This window comes from Galeopterus variegatus, unplaced genomic scaffold, assembly GCF_000696425.1.
Source record: "Galeopterus variegatus unplaced genomic scaffold, G_variegatus-3.0.2 Scaffold4577, whole genome shotgun sequence".
Lineage (NCBI taxonomy): Eukaryota > Metazoa > Chordata > Mammalia > Dermoptera > Cynocephalidae > Galeopterus > Galeopterus variegatus.
Window position 1 is genome coordinate 59,213 of NW_007730688.1, and position 14,895 is coordinate 74,107.

The 14,895-nt window shown below is 43.5% G+C and overlaps 1 protein-coding gene across 3 annotated transcripts in view; it reads right to left on the bottom strand.

The window, feature by feature from the left end:
- ATG13 (autophagy related 13) overlaps window positions 1-14,895 on the bottom strand; it is a 43,258-nt gene that overhangs the window by 2,313 nt on the left and 26,050 nt on the right. Inside the window, exons 7-17 of one of the 3 annotated variants that reach the window (XM_008587875.1) lie at window positions 12,835-12,875; window positions 11,647-11,743; window positions 11,200-11,298; window positions 10,329-10,422; window positions 7,108-7,206; window positions 6,245-6,355; window positions 5,698-5,834; window positions 3,542-3,656; window positions 2,865-2,942; window positions 2,559-2,675; window positions 1,733-1,861 (exon numbers count right to left, since the gene is read on the bottom strand). In XM_008587875.1, the coding sequence (XP_008586097.1) occupies window positions 1,733-1,861; window positions 2,559-2,675; window positions 2,865-2,942; window positions 3,542-3,656; window positions 5,698-5,834; window positions 6,245-6,355; window positions 7,108-7,206; window positions 10,329-10,422; window positions 11,200-11,298; window positions 11,647-11,743; window positions 12,835-12,875 (1,117 nt within the window). The remainder of the gene's footprint in view (window positions 1-1,732; window positions 1,862-2,558; window positions 2,676-2,864; window positions 2,943-3,541; window positions 3,657-5,697; window positions 5,835-6,244; window positions 6,356-7,107; window positions 7,207-10,328; window positions 10,423-11,199; window positions 11,299-11,646; window positions 11,744-12,834; window positions 12,876-14,895) is intronic. The other 2 variants (XM_008587877.1, XM_008587878.1) reach the window with 2 other exon arrangements.

Sequence of the window (14,895 nt, forward strand, 5' to 3'; positions counted from 1 at the left end):
AGCCCGGTCACCCAGTGCTGAGGAAAGGAGACAGCTCAGCTGAGCAGAGCTGGGTTGGGCGAGCAGGAGAATGTGGGCCAACTGAGCAGGCTCCAGGCCAGAGGCGGATGGCATGGGGGACACACGTCCATCAGAGGAGACTCTGGGGGCTGTGAAGTTGATGGAACAGCCTGGGGAATCCAGGTGGGTGACATACTCAATGAGACAGAAAAGGAGCACACCAAGAACAGGATGACACAGAGAAATTAAACATGAACTATCCTTGGCACAGATCAGACTGACCCTAGAATAAAACAGCAACGTTAGTGCTGTACAAATTAAAAAGTTTATGAATGATTTCTTCACACCCTTTGCTGAGCATCAGAATCCCCTGGGGGGACATGAACAAGGCAGTCCCGCTACATTCCCGAGAGACCCTGACCCAGCAGGGTCTGTGGTGAGGCCTAAGTCTTCATCTTTACACCAGCTGAGGGGGGTGGGTCAGAGGGGGTTGAGAGAGAATAGTAAAAAAGAGAGAAAGAGAGGAAAACAGAACTGTGAGAAGTTTAACCATCCTAGAGTATCAACTATGAATCAAAATTTGGTCCTAATCAGGTGGTCTGTCTCCACGGATGACTAAGCAAACATAAGTTGCATCCGCAGAGTTTAACCACAGAAGATTTCCTGACAGTGGGGCTTTAGCACAAGGTACCTGGGAAAGGCTGGAGACTCTCCTGCCTCAGAACTCACAAAGAGGCCCAGGCATACCGACAGCCAAGCCTGGTTTGGGTGCAGCTGCCTGAGGTGGGAAGGAGGCCTGGGGACCATCTAGCACTGGCTATGGCATAACGTTAGAGCATTGGAGCCCATTCCCTTCCAAATGCATGTCGAATGAGAGCTGGGGAGTTAGTGGGTAAAAGGCTCAACTCAGGAGCCAGACCCTCTGGGATCAAGGCTTCATACTGGTTGGCTGTTTGTGACCATGGACAAGTTAATCACAGTGTCAGTTTTCTCATCTATAAACTGGGCTAATAAGAAAACCTACCTCTTAGGGCTGTTGAAGATTCATGTAAAGCACTTAGAAAAATGCTTGGCATTTAGAAAGCCTCAATAAATGTTAATAATAACTATTATTATTACTGAGCATGCTTTTCTGTCTAAAGCAAATCAAGGGCAGCTTTCCCTACGGCCTCTAATTTCTATATAGGAGGTGACAGCACCAGTTTAGACAGAGAGACCTTAACATCTTATGGAGTAGGGTACCCAGAATTTGTAGGCTTGTGCAGGCCACTGTTCTGTCCTTCAGAGACAGGAAGTAGGCAATGCCCTAAGCAGAGATGTGGTAATTACAGTCAGTATCAGGACATCTGGCCAAGCATGAGAGCTGCGAGATGAGGGAATGGCTCTCTGAGGAAAGGACACTAACACTCAGGACCCTACGTTCTCCTCTGCCCTGGACCACGGGCACCTGCCTGGCAAGCTAAATAGCTGAATGCGAGAGCTGTTGGAGCAGCTTGGCTTGGTGGCACCAGCAAGTAGATGACATCAGGCACAAAATAGGAGTTCATAAGTGGTGCTGACAATGTGCAAAGGAAAGGAAGTGAGCCCAAGCAAATTCAAGATAATGACGGCAGGCACGATGCAAATCTCCAGTGTAATCAAAAGAAGATTATGGCCTAAAAATGTCCCTTTCTTGTTACAGGGAAGATGGGAAGTCACATTATGAGTTGTGATGGGGAAGGGGTCTCCATACCAAGTCTTCAGCCATGGACTGTGCTCCAATATCTATGGAGAGGCTGCTCAACTGAGGGGGGTTCTGAAATTCACGATAGAAGGTCCCCAAGTCCATTGGAAGAATGTCGTCTTTAGAAAAAGCTGGTTTCTTCAAAAACAAGACAGACTCAGTTTAGCTTACCTTGGACTACAGTAGAGATAAGCTATAAACAAGAGGAAAACTATATATAAAAGGAAAATTGTTTTCCTTCCAACAATTATCAAAGGAAAGGTTCCTCCAGGTTTGTCTTAGGGAGAAGAACCTTTACACCTTTCTCTTCTGGGCTGATGATTTTTCTGTTTGTTTGGTGGCTGGCCGGTACAGGGATTAAACCCTGGACTCTGGTGTTACAAGCACCATGCTCTAACCAACTAAACTAACCAGCCAGCCCCTAGGGCTGCTGACTTCTAATCCTGGTGGCAATATTCCTCTCCCCTGGTTAGGTTTATCTCCTGTTCCTCCAAACTCCTTCCTAAGCAGAGTGCTCTCCATTCAGGCATGAATAAGACCCAAGCGGATACCACTGGAAAATCTCCATTTAGGGTTGAATTTCATTATGAATTTCTACCAAAGACATGGCACAAAATGCCTTATTGTTCATGGGCCTCCAAATGTCTCCCCAGACAGGCTATCAGGGCAGGTTCCCCACATAAATCTGCACATCAGGGCCCCACCTGTCCCATTTCTCCTGCCTACACCAGCCCATCTGATGCCCATGAAAGGAAACCTTGCTCAAGTACAGTAGATGCTTCTAGGTTTGTTTCCCCTGGGACAGCAAAGGTCAAGGAAGGTGATGGCCACTTACAAAGTCGATCATAACAAAGTCGTCATGGGTATTGCCACTGCTACCCCCGCTGGAGCCATCAGAGTGCAGGCTGCCTTGGAGAGGAGACTCAGTCTCTGGGGAGTCTGGAGGATTCACCTGTTTCAGAGTATGGTAGAGTTAGGGGCTGATTCTGTGAACTAGATGCAAGTTTTGTAAGGAACCTAATGGTGGCTACAAATCAACAGGGCATGGCTTATGGTCTGTGGAGGATTTAGTGACTCTGGACCAGGAAGGACTACAACACTACACCATCTACTAGAAACTGCTAGTCAATGGTGGGCTCACCATGGGATCAGTATCCTCCAGCTCCAGATTCTTGGGAGCAAACATGGCAAAGGGTATGTCCAAACTCGTCAGGGTCACCTGAAGAGACACAGAAGACAAGCATTAGTGCCTGCCCCTTCCCCAGTTTGTGTGCTTCCTTACAGGCTGCCAGAAGCCTGGAGGTCCGGCAAGTTCACACAACTAGGCTGACCATGCCGCCCCTCGGGCTACTGTCTTATTAGAGGTCCCCCAACCTCTCCTGCCTCCCTGTCCCCATCACATAAGCCCACAGCATAAGCAAGTGTTGGGCTCTCAAGACCCTGGGAATTCAGCTTTGGAAACTTGATCCACAGTAATTCAGTAACAACATGCTTCACTGGCCCTGCTGAGGAGGAGCGTCCTATTTCAAGTAAGGCTGAGGCAATGACACAGTGCAGTGCTTTTGTGCTAAATGGTATCTAGTCTCCCTCTCCTATGGGAGGCTTAAAAGATCACAGAGCAATAGTTCTTAGTTTTTTCTGGAGGGGGGTCACAGGTTATTAATCCTCTTCTCTCTCACACGTGCATGCATGCGCACACACATGCATGTTACAATTTCAGCAGTTGCGTAGATCCCAGGTTAAGGATGCAGACTTATGGCTTCACTCAAAGGACTCAGACATTCTCGCAAGTGGCAGTGGCAGAGGCAGAAGAATCACCTGGTTGATGGGTTTGTTGACAAAAGCCCCCACTTTCCGGACAAAAATGGTTTCCAAGACATCATGGGGGGAGGCCCGTCCCTCACTGCTATTTGATACAGTTTCAGTATCCTCACTGGAGAAGAAAGGTGAAGTCAGTACTCACTCTCAAACCACAGCAGAGGCTACTTGCTTCCCCATAAACCTACCATCTTGGGCGTGGTCTAGGGTAGCAGTTGGCTCCCACTGGCCCACCCACATGGGAGACGGCATTATGTGGTCTGGCTGCTGCCACTGTCACCCTGCCTTTTGAATTCATAGCAGAGGACTGCTCCTCCTGGAACAACTAAAAGTTATGCATACGTGAATGAAACTTGGTGTTACAATTGTGTAAAGCTTCCATAAAATTTCATCTGAAATATCAATGATAAACACCAGTTACCATGCAAATGGCAGTCCTAGATACAGGCAAGCAACTCTCCTAGACAAGTGTAATTTTAGTGTTAATCTATTACATATCAAGCCTCAAAATTTTAGCTTTTCTTCTTTTTTTGTTATCTATAAATACCACAAGACTGTACCGTTTACAGTATAATGTTAAATATAAGCCTTACCTCACAAGGGACATTGCCATTATACAAAGTCAAGAGTTCCAAATTTGACTCCTTAGCCAGCTAGAGCTTCTCTCTGCGCTTGACAGATTGCCTGCACTGAGGTTCTCTGTGCTCCCTACCATGTTTCTCCTTGCCCTCAATCATCCCTCCATTCCTAAATGACACATTAATTCAGCTGTCCCCACTCCCTCCTTCCCCAGCCCACCAGACTGATGCTGAGTCCTGAATAGGGAGCTCTAAACAACAGAAATAGGGGCCCATACTGTGTGCCCGACCAGCACTCACAGCCCTGCGAGTAGCAGGGATAAGAAAGGTCCTCTGGCCAAAAACAGGGCTCAATGTGGGCAGGATTATGCAGTCAAAGTGGACTCTGGACTCCAGCCAGCAGGGAGGACGAGTATTGAGGAAAGATGTTTGAACTCTTACAACCTGCATTTAAGAAGCCCCTTCACAGAGTCCTCTGTCTTTAGCTACTCCTGGACATGCCCCAAGAGTTGAAGCTCAGAAAACGAGAGTGTAATATGACTTTTATTGTCTAACAGAGGGAAAGAAGAGAAAGGATGGAAGTTTGAGAAGCTAGGAATGAAATAAATCATTTTCCCTGATGAATGGTACAAAAAAAATTCTTCCTAAACAATTCCCCTCCCACCACTCCGTGGGAATAAAAAAAAAAAAAAAAATCAGGAATTTCTATAATGAGAAAGTTCATTTAGGATGTTGTGAGGCAAAGCAATCTCTTTATTTCTGGGGACTTCCAAATCAAGGGAGGGCAGGTCAGGTCAAGATGGCTTGCAGCTTCCCAGGGGAGATCTCTGAGTGGAATGGGAAGAAGGGACAGGGGCTTTGGAGTCAGAGGATCCAGGCTTGCATCTGGCTGCTTCGTGAGCTAAGTGAGCTTAGGCCGGTTACTGAACCCTTCTGAGGTTCTCTGTCTTTTAAAAAGAGGTGACAGTGGCAGGATGGAAATATGAGAACTTTCATTCCCTAGTTAATTAATTAATATCTTTATAATTCCTTGATTAATATCTTCATAATTGGAACTTTATAGAAAGTATTACTTTGGTAATGAGAAAACACAAAAATTTAATTTTTTTAAGTGAAGAAAAATAGTTGTTTCCAAAGGAACTCCAAGAGCCTAAGAGGAGAAAAAGAAAATCAATCCCAACTATAATCACAGATACACACAGTGCGACCCCAGACTTCAGGGCTACGGTAAACACCCTGTTCTGGTCCTCAGGAAACACTGAGGACTGACTCCAAGGGCATAAATCTTGGGATAAGAGGAAAACATCTGACAGCCCCTTCACTGGAAGAGGGTGAAAAGAATCAAGTCCCTGCTGCTTCCTGTTAGCTGCGAAGCCTCAAGCCAAGCTTCCTTACCTGCCAGCTGCAACATGAGATTCTTATCAGGGAACTTAAAAGATTCCACATTTTGGGCACAAATGCCAAGCCTGAGCCAATGCTGAAAGTTATTCTTCACTGATACCAAATAAGCACATGTGTGTCAGGGAGTCCAGGCCCCTGGCCAGTCTTAACAGCGGCAGAGTCAAGACTTGAACTCACCTGCTGGAAGGTGTGACAGCACAGTGGGTGCCGTCAGAAGGGGTGTAGGTTGCCAATCTCTCCTGGTCAGCCTGGGCACCATGGGCAGGCTGGTTGGGAGCAAGGGGTACCCCACCTTCCTTCCCAGGAACCATTAGCTTTGGGGACAAATGGAAAGATACAGAATCATGGCAGTGTCAGACAGGGGGGAACCTCACGTGTCCTAGCATGATATCTGCTTTCAAGCTTTTCTATCACCAAGGCTACCACCAAGTGGGCAGGAATCCCTGGATCTTTATCCTGTCTGGGACTCAGTTAATGGAAGACATGCATAGTAATGACCACAGAGAGAAAAGGGAAGAGAGGGAGAAAAATCCTGGGAAAATATTTCCTTTCTGAAATCTAAGAGGCTCTTTCCTCTCAGAGTCACTTTAGGTCTCCTAAGTTACCAAAGAGCTTTGCTTCAGAATACTTAGAATACTATTTGTGTCTTAAGAGGTCCCTCAACTGCCTCAGGGCAGGGGAAGCAGCACTAGAAACCCCATGGTCCTACCAACTTTAAATGTACCTGGTGAGGGTGTGTAGGGTTTAAGCCAGCAGCAAACACTACTGGATAAGCCAGGTCAGCTGATCCAACGCCCAGAGCAGCAGGCTGATAGGAAAGGCGAGAACTGGAGAGCTAAGCAAGAGAAAAACAAAGAGGGGCAGAGGGAAGGCAGGAAAAAAACAAGCAATCCTAGAGTGTGACTAATGATGGAGCTCAGCAGAGAGATAAGGAAAGTATCCCAGCCCACATGCCCACAGGGGGCCTAATGTAATAAGGGTTAAGGACAGACCAGGCTGTTAACTTTTTAGATAAGAAAACACAGAGACTTGTTTGTACTGGGTTTGGGATTCCCAGCTGTGGAGCCTCCCGAAGACCTCAAAAGAGTTCCTTGCTCCCTGCTTTCCCAGGGGCTCAGCTAACTGTTTCAGTTTCAAGCCCAGCAGATCTATGGAGCACAAGCCTGGGCAAAACTTGGAGCCAATGTCATCAGTTTTTCCAAAGTCATTCTATTTTCTCCTTTGTCCTTGAGATCCCTTTGAAACAGGAGGCCATCTTCTCTAATCACACCCTCCATCACCCCTGGGTATGGGAGGGTTCCTATTTATATGGAAGAAAGAAAGAATACCAGTCTTGAGTTGTTTATTTGGAAACTTGATATAAATAACTCCATATATTTTTCACATCGATGGTAGGAGGAGGGGCAAACGAAAACTATTTTGGGCTGCTGGGATGTGGCTGCGTCCTGTTAAAACCTATTACCAAGCCTTAAAATAATCCACAGAACACTTGGGACATTTAAATAATTACACCCTGTACTTTATTTACAATTTTTAAATAAAAAGATGCCATCTGATTATATCCCCTTCTTCCCATTATGGACTCACTTGATGGGAAAAGGCCAGGCCTGCCATGGGGACCCTCAGGGTGTCCATCACCACAGGAGTAGGGGTCTGAAAATGTGCCTTTGTGACAGTAAACACACACTGTGCATAGACACACACAGAGACAGGAGAAACAAGAAAAAAGAAAAGGGACTTGAGAAAGAAGTGAAAAAAACCTGGAAGGGGCAGCAGCAAAAGAGGCTGGAATGGGCACTGGTGAGCTGAGAGTGAAGCAGAGAGGAAGGTGGTGTGGCCGTCTTCCCAAAGGGACAACTTGGAAGGGGCCCTCCTTACGATGCTTTATCCCAGGCCACTACAGGCATGCCTGTCTCCCTGACAAGCAGATGAAAAACAAAGCAAAACAGTGGAACCTGAACCAAGCATTAGTCTGTCTTTAGTCAAAAAAAGGTGGGAGGAGGTTGGAAAAGAGCTTCCAGTAGTAAGGGCCTGAGAGCAGAAGCAAAGTGTGCCAAAATGAATGAGGACACTTGTCATGTGAGACCCAAAGCCTTCCCCAGGGAACCCAGAATCTGCAGGGATAGGTGGGAACAGTTGACGTTTGTTGGCTGGAACTTTACAAAGCTTCAGTGCACACTTTCCTATGTCATTCTGGGGAAGATGAGTAGGTGTGCAGTGGTGTGTGTGTGTGTGTGTGTAGGTGTGCAGGGGTACGTGCGTGTGTTCTTATAGTCCCTAATGCAAGTAGGAAAACTTGATGGGGTAAAAGCTAAAGTACTTTCAAAACTCTTATGATTTCAAAGCTACTTATGGGCATGATGATTATTTCCATCTTGCTGTTCCATCCTTAAATCTGTCCAATTAGCTAATTAATGCTTAGAACTGGAGGTAGGCCCTTAGGTTACAGTAGCAGGTTCAGCATCACAACAATTTTTTGACTCAACTTTGTGCCCAAATGACACAATGATTCTTATTTTATTGGCAAAACAAAGATCACATTAACATGTATTTACTGGACTCCAGCAAAAGGTCCAACAGAAGTTGTTAAATTGAATAATTATGCAAGTCCCTAGATTAAAATAAGGAAGAGCTGGCCAATTAGCTTGGTTGCTTAGAGCACAGTGTTATAATACCAAGGTCAAGGGTTCAAATCCCTGTACTGGCCAGCTGCCAAAAATAAATAAGTAAATAAATAAATAAATAAAATAGGGAAGAAACTATTTCAATATTAACAGAAATGAGGAGAACTGATAGCAAATGATTTTCTCTCTGTTCTCTCTACCATCAAGGTTCAAAATATTATTGCACCAAACTGCACTAGCCTTAATAAGAGGCCCTCAGGGACCACCTACGGAGTGCACACTATTGATAAGAACTTGGTGTGATCTAGTTTTAAACAGTGACAAAACACCATAGGAAACTGACACCATGTCACTCTGTGTCAGTAAGAACACCAGAAGCTACCCCCATCCAGAGCAATGCTGACACTCAGGACCACGTACACATTAATGTGGGAGAGGAATAACTTTCACACCCACAAATCAAATTGTCTAGGCAACTTTTTTTTTTTTTTTTTTTTTTTTAAATTGGTCCGGAGTGGCGGTAGCGAACGTGGGGAATCTTGACAGCTTGAGAGACTTTGCACTGACATTTGGCAGGACTGGGCTATGAGCTGACAGTGGCAGAGCAGAAAGAGAGAGTGACCAGGTGACCAGGTGACCGGGTGATGGTTCTGCCACTGGTTAGATAGGTGGCCATGCCAGTAACTTTGAAAGAAAATGTTAGAAATTAACAAAAAACAGGTTTGTATGTGAGTGTAGGAGACTTTCTTTCCTTTTTTCTTTTTTTTTAAAGATGACCGGTAAGGGGATCCTAACCCTTGACTTGCTGTTGTCAGCACCACGCTCTCCCATGTGAGCGAACCGGCCATCCCTATATAGGGATCTGAACCCGTGGCCTTGATGTTATCAGCACCACACTCTCCCAAGTGAGCCACGGACCGGCCCAGTCTAGGCAACTTTAGAATATAGAACCCCTTTCACCCTAAACAAATTAGGACAATAGAAATAATGGTGACCCATGGATTTTTGCAATATCACTTTACAGACATTAACTCCTGCTTTTCAAAGAGACCAGAACTGTGATTTCTATCTAGTATCTCCTTAACAACTTGGGGTGGAAAATTTTTTTTTTTACTTTTTATAATTAAAAAAGCATGAAAAAGAAAAACTTACTAATTAATCTGTCAGGTCCCCCAAATAAGATGGTGAAAAGGGATAATCCAGGGCTAATTTACAGGAAATCAGAACTGAGGTAAGTCTAGAAGAAACCATCTAATGAGAAAGTCAAAGAGGAATAATAGAGATGACAGGCACGTAGAGCAGGGATCTGGTGGCAGTGGGGCAGAAGAGTGACTTGGGGTGGAACGGAAGCAGTGTCAGTCAGCTGGCAGAAAGGACTGCTGAGCCGAAGTGGTCTCAGCACGTGTACATCACATAACAAGACCAGAGATGCTTTCTCTGGGGCAGCTGCAACATTGTTTAGAGCCTGTGTTGTACGGAAACTAAGTTTGCCACTGAAGACTGACTCAAGTGAAAATGTTAATGGTTAAAAATGTTTTAATAGAAAATGCAGATAGGCAGAAATCTGTGAAATGTATTTATTTATGTTAAATGATGACCGGTAAGGGTATCTTAACCCTTGACTTGGTGTTGTTAGCTCTGAAGTGAGCTAACCGGCCACCCCTATATAGGGATCCGGACCTGTGGCCTTGGTGTTATCAGCACCACACTCTCCTTAGTGAGCCACGGGCTGGCCCCCAAAATCTGTGAAATTTATTAAGAAAAGCTGTACTACTGGTTTCTTGCTGGCACTTTATACTAAATAATTATCAGCTCTTTTCAGGCTCCTTCCATTATTAGGAATTAGATTTACCACTTCAAAAGAAAACTAGCTATTAAATTAAGAAGTATAGTTTCAGTACCTCTCTGGTGTCAGAGTACATATGGAATCTGTGACTGATTTTTTAGGGAACTTTAAGACATCACCAGGAAGGTAAAGGCTAAATATAATCCTGTGGGTTACAGACTAGAAACATTGCAATATTATCTGCTGGATAAGAAGGCTCTTTCTCACTCCTCAAAATAACCCCCTTGAAACAATCACCACCATCACCGAAAGGGACTGTAGCTAAATTTGGGCACCATTTCATAAGGCCGTATATACACTGGATAATTACCGCCACCCTAGAACCTGTTTCCCCCTACCTGGGATGGAGGGGAGGTGGAAAAAGAGGTGGTACACACTTCCTGAGAATCTTCCACAGATGGATATGTTACACCAGTGTCCTCACCAGCAGTTCTAAAGTGAGGGGAAAGAAATAATGAATTTCATGGTGGTAGCAGTCAATTTCAGAAAGGAAATGAGTGGTGAGATAAGGATGGCAGTTGTTCTAAGAATTGTTTCAGGAAGAATTCATAATGGCAAGAAAGGCATGTTGAGTCCTTGATAATTCAAACATTTCCAGAGAGCAGCATCTACAAGTTTGACAATGGCTTATTATTATTATTATTATTTTTTTTAAATCCAGACACCTTACCTGACCTATTACTTGAGATAGTATTTTCTTAAGCTGGGCCAGTGTTGGGGGCCTGATGTAGTTTCTTCAAGGAATTATCAGTAATACAGACTCAATGAAACAAAAATCTAAATCCTAAACACAAACCTATCCAACTTCACAAGTTTATCACTAATGGTAGTATCCTTCCTGATACACATCTATTCCAACCTCTAGAGAATTGTTTTCTGAGATCTAGGGCTGGAGACATTTTATTCTGATGTATAACTAATTGTGCCAAATGGCAACCTGAAAACCATTTAATTTGCCAGGGACATTCCACAAATTACTGCCCTTCTTGTAGTCTCTAAGTAACTTGCTACTGAGAAAAATCATATCATGTACCTAACAGGCAGCACCAAGAAGGGAAACTAGCCACTCAATTCCATGTGGGGTGGGGTCTCCTTCAGTGCCCCCTGCTCATTGGTGACTGAGTGCTGATAGAGGTGCTCTAGGTACCTGTGCCAAGTGGATGCCTTTGCCTAGCTGCAGTTTGGAAGAACACCTTTCACATTCCTCACCTGTAATTGCAGGGGTGCATGGGAGAGGAGCTGGGATAGGGGCGGTCCACAAAGTGATCAATGATAATCCCCATGATAGGTGGGGTCCTCTCAAATTGCCTGTAATGCAATAAGCAAATTGCAATGTTTATTAGAATGCCTTTCCAGCCCCCCATAGTCCTCAGAGGGTCCCTCACCTTGTATCTGTTGGCAGGCACTACCACAGCCTTAACTATGGCAATCCCTAAATATAAACCACAAACTCTATATTCTGGATAAGTTGGCTCTGGGACCCTCAATTCTCCAATCTGGCAACTGTGCTCTCTCTTTCTGGGTTTTATTCTTCTGAAGGGGCTGCTTTCAGCTACAGCAAAGCTGCACTGTAGACTTAGTCTTGGAGTTGGGTGGGAGGAAGGGAACTTTAACATCATTATAAGAGTTCTTCTGGATTCCAAGGCTCTTCCTCACCTGGTGGACATGAATGCCAAGTTAATTCTGTAAGCACAAGAAAGAGTGATGGTGCCCACCGGGGTGCCCACTGTCCCAACACGAACTGTCTGGAAGCCTAGAAGAAGAGACAAATTATTAGCTTTTTTGCAGAGAATACTGACACTGCCCCAAGTCTGTCTTTCCCTGAATCACTCAGCATATCGTACAATCTCTGGCATTACCTACTTAGCACCTTGAGTGTAATAGCTTCAATTTCTTATGTAAGTGTATGTACATATATATACTTTTTTTCTTCCTTTCCATTTATTCAATATTGACCCAATATTGACAGAGGAAACAGCACTCTATTTCCAAATAAGACTACCCTAAAAGAGATAAAATAATTATTAGTCCCAAAGCCTGAGAGTTCTAGCCAGCCCGGCCCAGACATGTCACATGCCCAGTGAGACAGGGAAGGAACACTAGAAACCTGTCAAACGAACACCTCAATTTGTGAAGTAACCATACTCCCACCCAAGCTGCCACTCCAGAGCTAAGTATAGAAAAGAGCCAGGGCCTTGCAGGTGACACTTCCAACAAAGCTTTCCTAGTTTTCTTGGTTTTATATATAATCTTCAAAACTGTTGGTGCTCATCAGAAACAACATGCTTAGGCCGGCCCGTGGCTCACTCGGGAGAGTGTGGTGCTGATAACACCAAGGCCACGGGCATAGTTTTCTTGGTTTTATATATAATCTTCAAAACTGTTGGTGCTCATCAGAAACAACATGCTTAGGCCGGCCCGTGGCTCACTCAGGAGAGTGCAGTGCTGATAACACCAAGGCCACGGGTTCGGATCCTATATAGGGATGGCCGGTTTGCTCACTGGCTGAGCGTGGTGCTGACAACACCAAGCCAAGGGTTGAGATCCCCTTACTGGTCATCTTTAAAAAAAAAAAAAAAGAAAAAGAAACAACATGCTTATTGTAGAAAATGAGGAAAATCGATAATTATATAAAGAGTAAGGAAAAGACTGAGTTCCTAAAACTTTTGTAAAATTATTCAGTTAACCCTGGCAGCACCTACCTGAATTCTTATCTTTTCTTTACTTGTATTATATAACACACTAAGTTTACAAGCTCCATATTACTACAGGTAGCAACCAAGCTCATCTCTGAAGTCAGGAGAGCTTGTGACACTACAAATGTTTTTCAGTCTTGATACATACCTTCTCCTAAGCCATTCAGCTGTACTTCTCCAAAATATATCCTGTAGTGAAGGAAAAAAGAAATGTTATGTGATTCTTTATTCTAAGGGCCTCTGTAGCCAAAACACTTAGAAACAAAATAAACAAAACAAACCCTTCTTTCCTCCTCTGCATGAACACCTCTCTTGATGCAGCATTAATACTACTAACTACTTCAAGTAAGCTGCAGGCATGGAGATGTATGTGGAGAGAGCTGGTTAAGAAATAAGGAAAACAGTAATTAAGTAGCAACTGGTATTTACGTTTCTTCTCTTTGCTCCTGCAACGTGTTCTAAAATTATACCTACTGGGAAATAAAGAATATATAAATAAAATTGGCTAATAGATCTGGGACTACTACTAGAAGGTACTAGATTTTGATGAGTAGTTTTCAGGTATGGGAAGCTCTCCATGTCACGTGTCATTCCAAAGCAAATGGGTTAAGAAAGTAGGGCTAGCTGGTTAGCTCACTTGGAAGAGTGTGGTGCTGATAATACCAAGGTCCAGGGTTCGATCCCTGTACAGGCCAGCCGCCAAAATAAAAAAAGAATTAAAGGTAATATAGGAATGATGTTAATAAAGTGTTGCCAAAAGAGATCTTGCTAGGTGCCATTTAATAAAAAGTTGACACTTAATCACTTCACTATCCATTTGAATATTGGTACAGTACTTAAAATACGTTAAAGTTTTTGATAAACATACAGTAAGCAATATTGATTACTCCAGAGATACTAAAGAAAGATTTTAAAAACTGGTATGAAAAAGAGTAGGAGTCCTAGTTAACTAAGCTGATGATTTTAGTAGTGTAGTGTGGCTACTCACAGTATAAGAACCAATGGGAACGGGACTTAGCATAGGTAAATGAAAAGTAAGAGTTAGAAAGTAATCTTTCTATTATGTCACAATAAAAATCTAGTAATTTGCAAATAGAGCACTCAATTGAAACCTGGGAAGACCACAGAAAAGACAAGAAAAATTTATTAAACACTTAGAAAAATAGACATGGTTAGGATTGCTAGGTTATTGTTAAGAAAGTTAACGGTGACTTGATAGCTATTTTCAGGTACTAAATTATTTCAACAGAACTAATCAAGTCTCTCCTCTTTGGTCCCTCCATCCTGCTATACTAATCCTTCCAAAAGTCAGCTCTATACATGTAAGCCAAAGGCTAAAACTAATGGCTCAGCACTAATACAAAAGAAAGGAGTCTTGGATGATCTGGAACCCGTGGCTTTCCATGCTCTGTTTGCACTTTCCTGCACACCTTCTACTCTATCACTCTGGTCCATCTGATGATCTGAGTACAGCTCTTACCTTACCCCCCACTTCTATGCCTTGCCAGCTGTTGTGCCTCCATCTGGAATAATTATTCTTTCTCACTTCTACTGCTGAAATTCTCTTTCTCTCAAGATCCAGCTCAAATGCCACTACCTCCATGAGGTCTGTCCTATTTCTCTCACCCCAAACAAACTTTTCTTTCTTCTGTGTTCTCCCAGTACTTTTTTCCTGATACTGCTATGCTTTTTATGATAATTACACATGTATCAAACTGTTTCCCACATTAGATTAGAAATACCTTTAGTGCAAGGCCTCTGTACAGTTCTTCCATGCATGAAGTACAATGCTTGCACTAAAACGGTACTTAATAAAGGTATCAAAGGCTGGCCAGTTAGCTCAGTTGGTTAGAGCACGGCCTTGTAACACTAAGGTCAAGGATGTAGATCCCTGTAACAGCCAGCCACCAAAAATAAAACGAAACAAAACAAAAACAAAAACAGAGGTACTGAAATACTCCAAAGAAAATACTCTGTTGACCAGTTCTTTATATCCATGAACAACTAATTAAAAAATTAAACAGAATTAGCAGTGCGTTAGACAAGAAGTTTTAATTTAATCCTGGAATATAGAAGGCTGTAGAATCTTCCCAGGATAGCCTGTTTTTAAAGTATTAAGCTCCTTTTCCAGCTTTGAGATGTATATCAGTAGCACCTCAAAATCCATTCCACAGGAATCATGACTGTGCAGAGATAAAAGGACAACAAA